The 16190-nt window shown below is 35.5% G+C and overlaps 1 protein-coding gene across 1 annotated transcript in view; it reads right to left on the bottom strand.

Moving 5' to 3' along the window:
- Positions 1-16190, bottom strand: part of PGGT1B (protein geranylgeranyltransferase type I subunit beta) — a 50132-nt gene that overhangs the window by 10925 nt on the left and 23017 nt on the right. The window contains exons 4-7 of the mRNA XM_014842743.3: positions 15964-16115; positions 14475-14607; positions 8619-8664; positions 2846-3030 (exon numbers count right to left, since the gene is read on the bottom strand). Of these exons, the coding sequence (XP_014698229.2) occupies positions 2846-3030; positions 8619-8664; positions 14475-14607; positions 15964-16115 (516 nt within the window). The remainder of the gene's footprint in view (positions 1-2845; positions 3031-8618; positions 8665-14474; positions 14608-15963; positions 16116-16190) is intronic.

Raw genomic sequence — 16190 nt, 5'->3', positions numbered from 1 at the left:
ACTCAAGACCAAACTGAAGGGGCTCCTTCTGGCTAAAGATGGGACAATTTGAACATTAAAAACAATATAACGAATTAAAACATATAAAATGTTAAAATCTATGAGTTCACAATGATACTTAAAGGAAAAAAAGCCTGTAAAACCCAATTATTTTATTGGAAAACTTTAGGGGATGCTAGCAAACCAACTCACTGTACTGGATGAACATTATTGAAATTAAGAGAAAGAATTAACTGTTTATCTGCCTTTCACTGTACCAACTATACCTCAGGGTAAAGTAAAATTCTTCTTTATAGAAGAATCCTAGTTAATATATTTAGAAGGAATGACAGATTATCACCATTTTGCAACCCCCAGTGACATAATGGATCTATTGAGCAATGATCCTCAATGGCTGCTAAAACCATTCTGTAAAAAGGTTGATAAGGTTTTTAGACACTAGCAACAAACAATCCAAAAGGAAATTAAGACAGCAATTATGTTTACAATAGCATCTAAAAGAATTAAATACCTAGGAATAAATATAACCAAGGAGGTGAAAGACTTGTATGCTGAAAGCTACAAAACATTGCTGAAAGAAATTAAAGGTCTAAAGAAATGGAAAGACATTTCATGCTCACAGATAGGAAGACTTAACAAAATTTCAACAGCCTTTTCCTAAGAAATTGGAAAGCCAATCCTCAAATTCATATGAAAGTACAAGGGGACCCAAATAGCCAAACAATCTTGAAAAAGAACAAAGTTGGAAGACTCATACTTCCTGACTTTGAAACTTACTACAAAGCTACAGTAATTAAAACAATATGGTACTGGCACAGGGACAGACCCATGGACCAATGGAATAGAACTGAGAGCCCAGAGATAAACCCTCACATATATGGTCAGCTGATTTTCAACAAGGGTGCCAAGACCATTTAATGGGGAAAGGACAGTCTTTTCAACAAATGGTACTGGGAAAACTGGATATCCACATGCAAAAAATGAAGTTGGACTCTCAGTTTATAGCATATACAAAATTTACTCAAAATGGATCAGAGACCTAAACTGAAGAGCTAAAACTATAATAATGTTGGAAGAAAACATTGGGGAAAAATCTTCAAGACACTGGACTTGGCAATGATTTCATGGATAGGACAACCAAAAGCAATGGCAACAAAAGAAAAAACAGATAAATTGGACTTCGTCAAAATTAAAAACTTTTGTACATCAAAGGATAATATCAGCAGAGTGAAAAGGCAACCACGAAACTGGAGAAAATATCTGCAAATATTTTTCTTGATAAGGGATTAATATCCAGAATCTATGAAGAATTTATACAACCCAACAAGAAAAAAAAACAAACAACGTGATTAAAAAATGGGCAAAGGACCTGAATAGACATTTCTCCAAAGATATACAGCTGGCCAATAAGCACATCACAAGAAGCTCATATCACTAATCATTAGGGAAATAAAATCAAAACCACAATGAGATACCACTTCACATCCATTAGAATGGCTATCATAAAAAAAAAGAAAAAACAAGTGTTGGTGAGGATGTAGGGAAACTGGAACCCTCATACATTGCTGGTGGGAATGCAAAAGGGTGCAGACACTGTGGAAAACAGTTTGGTGGTTCCTCAAAAGAGTAAACATAGAGCTACCATATGATCCAGCAATTCCACTCGTAGGTAAATATTCAGAAGAAATCAAAGTAGAGACTCGAACAGGTATCTGTACATTAATGTTCAGAGCCACCTTATCTACAATAACCAAAAGGTGGAAACAACTCAAGTGTCCATCAACAGATGAAAGGCTAAACAAAATGTGGTATACATACAATAGAATATACAGAGCTATATTATGTATACATACAATAGAATATTACTCAGCCACAAAAAGGAATGAAATTTTGATAAATGCTACAATCATGGATGGAACTTTAGAATATTATGCTAAGTGAAAGAAGCCAGAAAAGGGCACATATTATAGAATTCCACTTATATGAGCTACATAGAATAGGCAAATTCACAGAGAAAATAGAATAGAGGTTACCAGTGGCTGGAGGGAGGGGAGAAAGGGGAGTTAGTGTTTAATGAGTACACATTTTCTGTTGAAGACGATAAAGTGTTTTCGGTATAGAGTGGTAATGGTTACACATCATTGTGATTGTAATCAATATCACTGAATCATACATTTACAAATAGTTAAGCTGACAAATATTACATTATGTATATTTTACCACCGTAAAAAAAGTAAAAAGAAAAAAAGCTGATGGGTAACTTTATAATGGATAAATTAAGTTTGACAACTCTGGAGCCCTTTGATCAAAAAGAGAGACAACCACCGATTATGTGCCCTTGATGTGATGCAGCAGTAACAGATATTATCACTAACTGGATATTTAATGATAATAAGGAATTATCACTGATTTTTTTAGAAGTGATAATGATACTGTAGTTCTGGTTTTTTAAAAAGTTACTTTTGTTTAACAATTATACTGAAGAATTTCCAGATAATATAAAGAAATGACTCATGGTTTATCTTTTAAGATTAATATCTTCCCATAAAACCTTTATTGGTATGTTTGGACTACCAGTCAGTTTCAGTAAGTTTTTTGTGAACTTATATCTACTTTCTTACCTAGGTTCTGGGCCACTTGAGTTTTGTAAGAATGCGAATTTTCAAGTAGTACAACAGATAACTGAAGTCTATGGAAAAACCAGAGACTAGCGTTGCCAGAGCAACAGGAAAAACTTAGTAGCCTATAACTAACAATATTTAATGAACATTACAAAGACCAACCCTTTAAGCACAGTTTATATTAACATAGAATACAGGTTTCTCATTTTTATTATTTCTCTTACCTTTAGAGTTGCTCCCACCCAAAAAGAGTAACAGGTGTCTACGGGCTTATTAGGTCTTCCATGGTAACCATTTTGTTGCCTCATTATACACCACCTCTTTATCCTGTTCAATTCTTTTTCTGAAAAAACTTCTTCTAGTTTACCCATCAGACATAGTGATGCAATGCCACAAAAAGTGGATCCTCCTGTTAATCAAAACCATACAATACTTTAGACTTCAAGTTAGATGTCTAGGAAAATAACATAAAATGGTTGGAGGAAAAAAAAAGGCAATTACATAATTCTGGAAAATAGTGAAATAAAAGTAATTTAAATTTGAAAGACAATTAATTATAATTTTAAAATAGCCACTAAGCACTGAAATCTTCAAAATTTATTTGATGAGAGAGAAAAGAATTTAAAATAATTTAAAGCTAAAAGAAACATTTTTCTTACAAAAAAAAGTAACACTGGGAGAGATTAAGGAACTTGTTCAAAATTACATAGTTAATGGCAGAGTTGAAACTACACTCTAGGACCACTACTCCCCGTCCAAGACTCTATCACCTGAGTCTAATTTTAATTCTCTTAAAGACAGTCTATTGCTTATGAATTGAGGTTAAATCTGCTTCAAGCTACAGACTAATTTTCACGTATAACATAAACAAGGTAGAAGCTGATGTACAGATATGATACCTTGTCAACTTAAGAAATTTAAGGAAGAAAAGTCTGAGTGAGGGGAGAGGGAGGGAGTGTGTGTAGGGGAAGAAAAGCGTATCTGGAAGTAGATGCACAGTGAGTATCCATACTTAACACTGAATACTCTCCCCAACGATACTCAGGTACAAATCCCTAGAACATGTGCATGTCACCTTATGTGGCAAAAAGGACTTTGCAGATGTGATTACATTAAGGATCTTGAGATGGGGAGGTTATCCTGGATTATCTGGGTGGGCACTAAATGTAACCATAAGTGTCCTTATAAGGGGGGCAGAGGCAGATTAAACTACAGAAAGAGGGGGCAATGTGACCATCGAAGTAGAGACTGGAGTGATGTGGCTACAAGTCAAGGAATGTTGGCAGCCACCAGAAGCTGGAAGAGGCAAAGGAACAGATTCTTCCCTGGAGCCTCCAGAAGGAACCAGCCCTGCTGACATCTTGATTTTAGCCATATAAGATGCAGCTCAGACTTGTAGCCTCCAGAACTGTAAGAGAATAAATTTGTGTTGTTTTATACCCCTACGTTTGCAGTAAAATGTTACAGCAGCAACAGGAAACCAATATACTCCCAAAGGTAATTACTTCCCTCAGGAATTGAAACGTCAGTATTTTCCATAAAGGAAAAGAAACAATACTTTCCACCGGCACTACTTGTCAACTCCAAACAATTTGAAAATACTTATATTCCCAATTTATTACAACTTCACTTAGTGATTTTTATTAATTTCAGCTATTTAAATGGATTGTTCCTGGGAGCTAAACAAAGTAAGTTAGACAGAGAAAGCCAAATGCCACATGATTTCACTTATATGTGCAAGATAAAAAAACAACAATCACCAAACACATAGGTACAGAGAATAGATTGGTGGTTACCATAGGGGAGGGGCGGAGGGAGGGTGAAAGGGGTAAAAGGGTACATGTGTACGGTGACACATGGCAATTAGATGTTTGGCAGTGAGCATGATATAGTCTATACATAAGTTGCAATATAATGATGTACACCTGAAATTTATATAATGTTATAAACCAATGTTACCTCAATAAAAAAATTAATTAAAAAAATAAAATAAATTGATTGTTCCTAATATGCCTCATCCTGTAACTTTCCTTCTGATGTTAGAAATCCTGGATGTATTCTCTGGAAAAGTGAACACTCCCTCTAGAAAGCTCAAGGCATCTATGACATTAAAAGGGTTCCTGTCAGTAAGAACTATTTAATCTTCAGAATTTTTCCCAATTATTTGGGAGATCTATATTAGTCATGAGTGAATTAAAACAGAAAAGTAAAAGAAATTTATCATAACCTTTAGAAGAACATCTATTAAGCAACTATGAATCTTATTTCCTCTTCAATGATCCACTAGTTTCAATTTCTCTTTCATGATAAGTTGGCCACGACTTCAGGTATTACAACATCATTACATACAAAGCCTCTAACAGACAGAATGTAATCTTTATAACTATTGAAAAGTAAAAAGAGGTATTTGTTACTCTCCAAGTACTTGTTAGAATTCTTTAAAGCAAACTGGCACAATTCAAAGTAAAAATACTCTTTACTTGCCCAAATCACTAGATTTTGAAAATAATAACTTCTCAAGTAAGTATGGGCTCTGAGTAGCCAAAAACAGTTATGCTTTAAGCTAAATTGATTTAACCAACATTTACCCATGAGAGGTTCTTGTTTCACACGAAATTCCAAAAAATTAATTCTAAAACTTGGATTAAAAGCAAGATGTTAGAAGAGTGTTAGAGGCATACATAAAAACAGCGAGAAAAGATAGGTAATATCCTGACAATAAGTAAATTAAGAAATACTACGAAAAAGCAGGTACAAGAACGCAAATAGAATATTCTTTTAGGGCTAGACAGGATCAGGTCAATGATTCCTACAAGTTTCAAAAAACCTCAAGAGTATCACATTATTATATTACAGTACAATACAAGAACTGCTTCTCATAATAATGATCTGAATTCATCAAGAAAAGGTTAAATTGTGTTCATTATGCCTTGGTTGAAGAAGGTATGAAAATAACCTTTACTGAAGGCACGTAACAGTACAAGAATATTAGGGCACATGCAAATAAGAGACAGATTTCCACCTGCAATTGCTAAAAGTTTGCCACCTAAAGTGATACACTTCAGTTAGATGGATAATTAACGTACACAGAGTACCTCAGTCATAAAGCATCGCAGCTGGAAGGGACCATAGAGGTTCTCTATTAACAACGTACCCAAGTTCTTTGAGGTGCAACGGAAAGGAGGTGTTCCTGACTCTAGTTCTGTATTCAAGGGAGTTGAACGCTTAGATGAAATTAGGCCAAAAAGAGTTTAATATTTCTCTTCTGGATTAAGGAGTAGAGATATTTTAAAAGAATCACTAAATCAAATTAGTTTATCTGAAATTTTATATTATGAATCCTGAGAGGAAAAAATAGTGTTAATCCCTGCAATGTGGGAAAATTCAATTCCTATAAAACACATGAACATTGTATCCTACAACTATACTATCATAAGAGAATCACTAGGATAAACAAAATCATCACACGTGATGATCACGGCCTAGAAGGGTACAGTGTGCCTGTTTAGTTTTCATGACAAATGGGCTTCAGGCTAAGGAGCAGTTGGAGAAGAGGAGATGAATTAAAAAGAAAAAAACTCCAGTGTATTAAATAACGTTTAGACTGCAGACTTAGAAAGAAAAGCACATGAAGAAACTTGATTATTATCAAACTGTAGCAGAAGTACCCATTCCAGATTCAGCCTTCTCACTTCAGGATGGGGAGTGGGATAAAGGATAACCAACTCAATGAATACGTACTGAACAACCACAAGTGGACAGGGCATATGGAGTAAGATACGAATAAGACATGATCAGCTTACAATCTAGCAGAGAAGATAAGGTAAACAGAGATAAGTACCGTGAAAATGGTATGAACCAAGTTTATGGGATTACAGAAAAGGGAGAAAGTGCTCAGGGCTAGTGGGGATGAGAGATGATGAAAGGTCTTAGAGAGAATGTGACACTGGAACTAGGCATAGAAAGATGGGCAAACTTTGAAGGTTAAGAAAAGGGCAACGAGAAAAAGCAGGTGGAAGAGAAGCATTTCAGGCTCAAAACAACCCAGAATAATAGCAAAGTCCAGAGGTGAAAAGGCATGTAAGAACATTTGGAGAATACATTTTCTCTACAGCCTAAAGTGCATGGAAGGGCTCTCTCACACGTGTCTACAAAGCTAGGGTAGAACTGGATCATGGAGAACTAATCCAAGGGATTTAAATGTGGGCAGAATGGTATTGCTGAGTAAGCACAGGGTTTCAAGTGGGTTATGACATTTATCTGATATGTGAGCCTACTACGCAAGTTATTTAACTTCTCTGAGTAAAATGACAATAATTATTGTGGTGGTTTTGTATTGTGTTAACTTGGCTAAGCTAGAACTCTGTTTCCCAGAATCCTCTTTCCTGTATGGCCTAAAGTTAGAGAAATCTGTGTAAGATTTGTAAGGTGGAAGTGAAGCAGCAGCCATTACCCTGGTTGTGGTTAGAGGATGTAAGAGAAAGGCAGAGGCGCTGGTAGATTCCAGCTTGCCCTTATTCTCTCATATACTTGGAATCCAAATTTTCTTACTTCTCATCCTGGTGACAGCAGGCCCACGAACGGATGCAGGAGCAAGAGTTCTCCACAGACTCTTCCACCACAGTCCCAGTCTGGCAGCTGGATGTGCCTGGCTTTCCAGATTCCCCTGTAGGATCTGACTTGTCTACCTGTGCCAGTGCTTCAGGAGGGCTTGTCAGTGACTTTTCTCTGACCCGCCAATTACTCCTTTCAGGCCCTTACTTCTCCATTTTCTGCCAGAACTGTGTAAAATCTTATTCTTATAATAAACCTTATTCTTTAATATTCATAGTGGTTTTGCTTCTCTGACTGAATCCAACTAATACAGACTCAGGCACACACAAGAATTATGGTGTCCTAATTAGAGTATGGCTTCAAGGGAAAATCCAAGACAGTCTTCTACGTACTCCTTAGTGACACATACTCTACAAATACTTACATGGAAGGAGGGAGCAAAGATGTGAGAGAGGGAGGAGAGACCCGATAGGACAAGGTCCCAGGGGAAGTACAAGGATATGAGGTTGAGGAGTATATGTTAAAAACATCTTTTTATACATGTTTTATAGTTTAAAAACCACTCTTCCCATATCTCTTATAATCCTAACAAGAATCTTAAAGAAAGATATAATTATTTCTACACTGTCGATGAGGAAACCCTGAGAGAGATAAGTGAGGAGACAAGGTCACACAGCAAGTGTCAGGGCCAAGATCTGATCTGATTACTGATGTGTTCTGTCCACTCTATCACACTGGCAGAGGGATGGACACAACAAGTAAGCACAGAAACTGCCGTGATCAAGAGGAAATAAGAGTTTACTCAGAAAGCCTCTTTGATCTGGGCTCTTTCTTTTTAAAAAACAGAATATGTAAGCTTATTTACTTTTACATGGAAATACTCAATTTGAAAGAGTTCAGGCTATGGATGTGCTGACAAACTAAATGAACAACATCTTACTATTCTGATTCTGCCAAAAGTGGGGGAAAACGTGAAAGAAGAGATTATATTAACGTATGTACTGAACATATGCTATGTAGCAAAACGTTTTATGACCATGACCGAAGATAATTATTTTAAAGGTAAATAAAAAATTTTCATTCACAAACTAATTCATGTTTAATATTCTGCATCTAGCCTTTTTTAGTTATGCCAAAGGAGAAACACTGTTGTTTTCTAACAATATCTTAAGAAATCACTCCAAGATATTTTCATGAAGTTAATACTTGAAAAGATTACTAGCAAATACTGTAGGAACATTTTAGTCTGAATAATCTCTGAATGATTACTGACCTAGAAGAGGGTCAAATTGGCACCACAGTGTCAAAAGAGAAGTAGGAAAGAAGATAATCAGGCTGTACCAAGGGTTGAGACAAACTTCTGAGGGCCTCCATGTCAGATACCATGATGCTATTTAAAGGAACAAAAGAAACTATGTGTTCATTTATTTTAAGATGCCTTACCATGAGATTCAAGTCCAGCTCCCTGTGCCAACCCATTGTCATAGGACTGAAAAAGAAAAACATTGTTCAGTTTAATAGGGAAATAAAATAGACAAATAAGTTGTCATTATGCTATGTTTTTTGTCTCGATCTAATTTATTTCTCCTTTATATCTTCCAAAACATGTACTCTTTTCCACAAAGAAGTAGATCTAAGCATTTTCAAAACTTGATCTTGTCTTATTCACTATGCCAAATTATTAAATGTATATACTAGGCACATTCTGAGAACAGACTGCTCAAATAGGGCATCTACATATTCAACTTCCACCCAACAGAAAGCCCCAATCCTTATCATCTCCCACTTGCAAGAACATATGAGTTTAAGAAAAATGTAAGCATTTTATAGTCATAAAACATTATAAACATGAAACAAATCTATTTTGAGGCTTTGAGTAGCCGAGGATAATGGTGCCTGCCTAAATTTCAACCTCCCCATGTACCATACAAAATCAAAACAGAACACCACAACTATATAAAACTGAAGCCTTAGCAAAGTTGGAAGACGTGTTCAAGCTTCAAACTAATTCTCTATAGAAAAAGAAACATTAAATCCCAGCAAGCCATCTCTCTCACTCCTGACACACTTTTCCAGAGAACATGGGCAATTTGCGAAAAATCATGAGAAGAGAGACGAAGGGAGCTAATGGCAGGTCTGAGATTGATCTAAAATTACTGCCTGAAAGAGAAAGTCTACCCTAACTGTGAAATACAGGCAGACCTTGCTTTGCGCAGTTCCAATATGCACTAATTCCAGGTACGTACCATGGCTTAGTTACACAACACCATATGGTTCAAATTTCAGTAACCATGTATACTAACTGTGAGTGATCGCATAAAGTACAAACTTGCTGCTAGCTCCTCAGTCTACAAATCACTACATAAATAACAGACATGCATCGCGATCAGTGACCAATCATGTCACCTTTCTCAAAGCCAGTTAGAAATTTGTCACTGAACATGTTATTCAGTTCACACACAGACAGCAAAGTATGTGGCTGTATGGTCTCTTTGGCTCTTAGTAATAAGTCCACATGACATTTTACAAAAAGGCACAACCAAAAGAGGAGATTGGCCACCAAAGCTGAAAGTGCAGTAAAGAAATGAAAAGCAGTAACACTGGAATGGAAATTGAGTTCAAACAGAGTGATATAAGAAACAGCTGATCATGGGACTGTTGCCAGTACCACTGTTTGAGACTACATATGGAGTCAAAAGAGCTAAGTGAGGGTGCAATGTCTACATGAGTGAGGAGAGTAGCTGAGATGAAAAGGGTGAAGATATTCTAGAAAAAGTGATACGGGCAAAAACTTCACATAAAAAGAACTCTCAGAGATATTTCACAACAATGATAATGGAAAAGATAAAAATGTTGAAAGCTGATACAAACTAAGAAAAGTATAAACATTTACCAAGACAGAAAAGACGTTTGCTCCATATAAGTTATATTATGAGAAGAAGGCAAAGCATTGTTCAAACTACTCTTTATAAATTCTTTGCAAAGAAAACACTTTAATTCTCAATATTACTAATGCTTTAAATTATAGGGTACTAAATAAATATCGGCCTTACTAATAAAAAAATTCTCTATATATTTATGACTGACAGTAAAATAATTTTTAATGTTTTGCCAACAAAGTGTAACACAACAATCGTGATTTTTCCCACGGATGATTAAGACAACTGTGCATGATTTCAGCTTGCATGCTCATCACTGCAGTCCGGCACTACCATGCAAAGTGAGCACTGCCTGAACTGAAAGAGTTCTGGTAAAACTCAGCACTGACTAGAGGCAAGGGACAACTTAAGAGAGTGTGTAAGTCAAGGCAGCAAAGGGCATAACTGCAGTGAAGACAGTTAACAAGGAAGGGAGAAGGGCCCTCTGAAGATCAGACGATAAAGGAAAACTCAAAAGAGAAAAATTTAGAGATCTAGGAAACCAAAGAGAACTTCTCTCCTACTGGAAAATCATAGAACTCATAACTCTTCCTCCATCACTAAAAAAAAATAAACAATACTCATTAAAGAAATCAAACTTTATTTCTTTGTATTGAAAAGAGGGCACTATTAAACTAGGAATTATTGTAAGAAAAAAATCCACTAAATGACTAAACAGAAAAAGACAAATCTGTACAAAGTAACTCTGAGATGCAAACACAGTGATTGGAATGAAAACATCTCAGTATATGAAAATCTACTTCCAACTCTAAGAAACAGTGATAAAGCAGAAGAAACCTGTAATACAGCGCCCAAATTACACATCAAATTACAAACTCAATTACAGATCCTCAAACAAGCACTTGGGAATATGAAAAGGCAATTAAAAATTAAAAGCAGAAAAGACCAAACAGTAAGAAATAGAGAGTTAAATGATTTCAGGAAAGAAAGGGAAGAAAAAGACAGACAGAAATGAAGGCTAAATTATAGGATGCCTAAAGAATAACAGTCTCAAATGAAAAGACAATATGGGACATTAAGAAAGGCTGAAAAGAGCCAGAAGAATAAAAATAAGATAAAGTAGTAAGAAGGGTCAGAGAAAAGTGGCTAAAATGAAAGATAAGTAAAGAAGAAAGAACATACACAAAACTAGAAAACCTAAAGAAAAAAGCAAAATAATAAACTAGAAGTAGGGGTCAGCAACCAGGGACTGCAGGCTAAATCTGGCCTTCAGCCTGGTTTTATATAGTCCTGGAGTTAAGAAAATGGTCAATCTCACTCATAATAAAAGAAATGCAAATTAAAAATACACTGAGATATCATTTTTCATCCACTAGATTGGTAAAAATCAAAAAAGTATGGTAACACATTCCATTAGTGAGGCTGTTGTGGAAACAGGCACTCTCATATACCGGTGGGAAAATAAATTGGTCCATACTTTTTGGAGAGAAATGGGCAGTATCTAATAAAGTTACATAAGCATTTACCTTTTGATCAAGCAATTCCACTATTAGGAATTTACCCTGAAGATATATCTCCAATAATACATAAATACACATGCAGGTTTTAATTTCAACACTGTTTATATTTGGAAAATAGGTACCCTATACATAGATCAGTTGAAAAAACCACGCTACATGCACACAATGGAGTACTATGAAACTTTAAAAAAAGGAATGAGGAAAATCTCCATGACTTGATATGGAATGATTTTTAAGCTATACTGTTAAGTAAGAAAGGCACACTACAAAAAAGTCTCTATGGTATGCTACCTTTAGAGTAAGAAATTGAGGGCGAAATAAAAATATACATTATCTGCTCATCAAAAAGAAGTAATAGGAAAGATAAAAAATTAACGAGAATGGTTACCTACAGAGTGAATGGGACTAAGGTGGTAAATATGGAGGTTAGGAAGGGGGTGGAAGATAGAAGGGACAGGAGGAGGCCCCCATGAGCTACGTGTATCTGAATATACTTTTCTTCTTTGAGGAAGATTGGCCCTGAGCTAACATCTATTGACAATCTTCTTTTCTTTTTTTCCTCCCCAAAGCCCCAGTACATAGTTGTATACCCTAGTTGTAGGTCATTCTAGTTCTTCCATGTGGCATGCCACCACAGCATGGCTTGATGAGCGGTGTGTAGGTCCATGCTCAGGATGGGAACTGGCGAACCCTGTGCTGCTATAAAGCAGAGCACGTGAACTTAACCACTCAACCATGGGGCTGGCCCCTGAATATACTTTTTTGTATAGTTCTGACTTTCAGAACCAAGTTAATATTTCACATATTAAGTAAACAAAACCAACAAAGTTGGGGGGGATCCTAAAATGGAACCCAAACAGAAACAAATAAACTTAACTGTATTTCAAATAAATAAGATAAACATACTAAAGGGGCAAAATAAAAGAAGTAACCTAAATATTTATTAAATATAATATTTTGACTACACACTCTCAGGCTCTCCACAAAAGAACCAATGCATTCTGGATAATAGGAGCCAAGTTTGCCACTGTCAGAGAAGGGAGTTACAAATGAAAAGAGGAAAGTTAAAGTGGACCTTGTGACGTTGGACTGAAAGTTGAGGTATCAGTATGGTTTGTGGCTTTTAATATATAGATAGATAAATAGATACAGAAATAGATACAGATGTAAGTATGTGTTTAAGGGAGTGTGTCTGTGTGTACATGCGTATATATACATTTCCTAGCTCTGCCTGCTGAGAGAGGGGCCAGACGCAATGATAGCCCAACACCAATGAGCATATCTAGTGCCCAAATCCTGGTTTTTAAACACTACTCTCCAATAAGAAGAATCAGGGCTCCTTGAAGAAATGACTGATTCCAGAACTAAGGCTGGGAAAGTAAAAGATGAACCTTGAATATCTTGTGCAGAAAGGAAGGAGGTGATCAAAGAATGTAGGGGACATGTCAAAAAGGCACAAGAGCCTGCCTGAAGGGGTTCTCACTGGCCAAATCTGGGACAATCTGAGCATCAAAACAAATAATGGGAGTAACAGATAATAACCCACTGAATAAAGCAAGAATCCAGAGTCCAGGACGAAATAAAATAAGTAAATAAATAAATGGAGGCAAAGGTAAAGCTTTTTTTAACAGTACCATTTCAATTGATAAGTATAGAAGGAAAGACAAAGCTGGAAAATCACCAATGTATACTAACACTAGTGGATAAAAGTTTGACAAAGGACAGGATATTTACATAGTCTCCAAATGTCTCACCACAAGATACTGAATAATCACAAAGGGAAAAATGCTAACTTTACAGAGAAAAATCTGGCATACATCAACTTAACCAAGTGATCAAAGTTAACATCACCAGTAACAGGGCAAATCAACACACTGTACTACCAAATACAACGCACTGAGAAGAACACAGTATTACTTCTGTAGTCCTCATGCCAAAATGCATATTAAACCTCTGTATAGGACATAAATCTCTTTTCCTCTTAAAACTTCTTCAAAGGTTTGCGCTCCCTGCCTCCACAGGCTTTTAAAAATTTGTGCTTCTGTAGATGCTACAAAATCTGATTCATATTCACACATTCAAGTTAAAAATAAATCCGTTCCTTTAAGAATTTACATTTTCATTTTGAAATACTGACTAGTGAAAGCTGAATTACCAGTCTAAAATATTCTAATCTATAATATTAATAACTTCATATTTGGGAAGTAATAAACCTGGGAAGCAGGACTTCTACTTCTCCAGTTTTATATGAGAAACTACGAAGTAGAGTAAAAGATAATTGTGGCTGAGACTAAGCTTTCTTTACAACTGCCAATAAAAAGATTAAATTGTATTGTGTGAAAAAAATAACATTTCTACCTGACATTCTTCTTAAAATAAACCTTAGATTAAAAAAAAAAGACATTAAAGTATTAAGAAACCAAAAGTGATCCAAAAATCTGTCAGCCCAGTCAATCTTGTTACATTTGGGTCTTACTAGTCAAAATGTTTTAAGGAACTCACACCTCACACCTAACATAGGAATAATCTCACTGAGGATGCCACAATTTTTCATTATGTTTGGCCAGGGCTCCCCAGTGACCTCTGCTAGGATAGACTATCAATATTTGCCTTTGAGATTTTATTTTATTTTTTTAGAGGGTAACCAATCTCTTTCTGAAAAAGACATTTTGTTTTTGTTAGATACAATCAGATCACATTTAAATTTTAATGGCCAAGGAGTCAATCTGTCCTTGAAGATTATTTCCACATGGTGGTTCTGATACATGACATACCTAGCAAGCAATCATATTGCCCTTATTTCCAAATTCTTGCTGAAGGAGATGAGGCATGCATTATACTACAGCCCCCATACCCCAGAAATAATAACCTAAAGCGAACAATTTATCAATATAACTCACCATACTTCTCCTAATATAGTTGATGGCTTTTTTCATATCCATGCCGGACCAGTTGTTGAGCATATAGCAAATACAGGAAGCACAGTATACAAATCGCATGTCATTTTCACTGCCTTCAGGTACTGCACAAAAACTGAAAATAATAACAACATTATTTACTATTAACACTGTACTATATATTTTTTTGCAGAGGATTAGAAACACCTATTTCATGTCTTTACTCAGAGAAACCTATCACCAAATATGGGATTTAAAAATCTAAATATAGATTTTAAAACCATATACTACTTGTATTATTCAATAAAGAAGAAACTATGAACTCAAATAATATAAAACACTCTAAATCATTATTCCAAAGTTCAGATTTCTGGGTAGCTTTACATACCACCAGTTACTCCTTCCCAGATGCCACCACTGAGAGTAAGTTTGTTTGCTCTCAGCCAAGGACAGTGGTGGCACATTCGCTTGAGAATGCAGACAAAGTAGCAGGTAAAACCTCGGGCCTATTGGGTAAGAAATTCCCAAGCCCAAGTTTTGCTACGTGAAATTTCTTCTAAATGTATATATAGATAACCATTAACTAACTGATCACATTATTTTAATTTTTACCTATTTAATTAGTTTTAGAGAGGTAATAGTCTATGTTTTATATCTATTCTTTTATTTATCAACAACAATAAGGTAGCAGTAATCAAAGACTATACTGAAATACTGAGAAATTAGTCACATGTAACGACTGAGGTAAATATTTAGTTTTATAGTATTTCCAATTAGCATCAATTTATCTTAATATGTCTACATTAATTTTTCCTTCATCAAGAGCAGTGTTTTTAAAATACTGACAGGAAAATAGAGATGTTAGCAGCTGGAGTACAGATGTAACAACAGAGCAGGATTTGTCCCGAGTCTTTTCCTTAGACAGCATCACTACTGCTTATCACTTCCTGGACTTAACAAAAGTTCCACCTGAAAACTCGAGGAAGACTCCTCTTTACTTAGATACACCACACAAACCATCAAATATTAATGAATTCACTTCTTCTTCTGGCCTTTAAAAATGTCATGGAAACTACCTATACTAGAATATTCAATGTTCATCCCTTTCTCCCCCATCACTATGTCAAAAGGAATAAAAGTTCAGACTAAATGTAGGTTTACTTCAAAATATCTATTTTTTCACCCAGAAGGTAAATTAAAGCAGATCATAATCCTGAAACTATTCAACCATTTATTTATGGATCTGTTGTCTCAGTTAAAAAAAAAAAAGAAACAAAGGAAAGAATGGAGTTCTGCTATTTTCATTCACGTAAGAAATCACGGATTACTTTTTTGATTAGGTACTTACCTGTACATATACAGTGAACTTTAGGTGGTTCTAAGAAGAGTTTATGATAAACCCTAGAGTTCTAGTATAGTAATTTATCCATTTTTTTTAGTTCCAAAAGATTTTTCTTTGGGGAAAAAACAGTAACAAAAGAGTGACCCATACCTTCCATCTTCCAGCTGAAGGGCTCTCAAGCCTGCTAAGCAAGCTTCCTTATTTACTCGGCTTAGGTCGTCTCCAAGAATAACTAAGCATGAAAGGCCAGTGTAGGTCATTGCTATGTGGCCACTATCATAAGGATGAGCTGTTCCAGGATTCTGAATTCAAAATTAATATAACATTAATTAGTAAACTGAAATGAAAACCTATTTCATTAAGTAATTTGACATGAG

This window comes from Equus asinus, chromosome 9 (genome assembly GCF_041296235.1).
Source record: "Equus asinus isolate D_3611 breed Donkey chromosome 9, EquAss-T2T_v2, whole genome shotgun sequence".
Taxonomy (NCBI): Eukaryota; Metazoa; Chordata; class Mammalia; order Perissodactyla; family Equidae; genus Equus; species Equus asinus.
The sequence above is the reverse complement of the archived record's forward strand: the minus strand, read 5'-3'. Positions and strand labels throughout refer to the sequence as shown.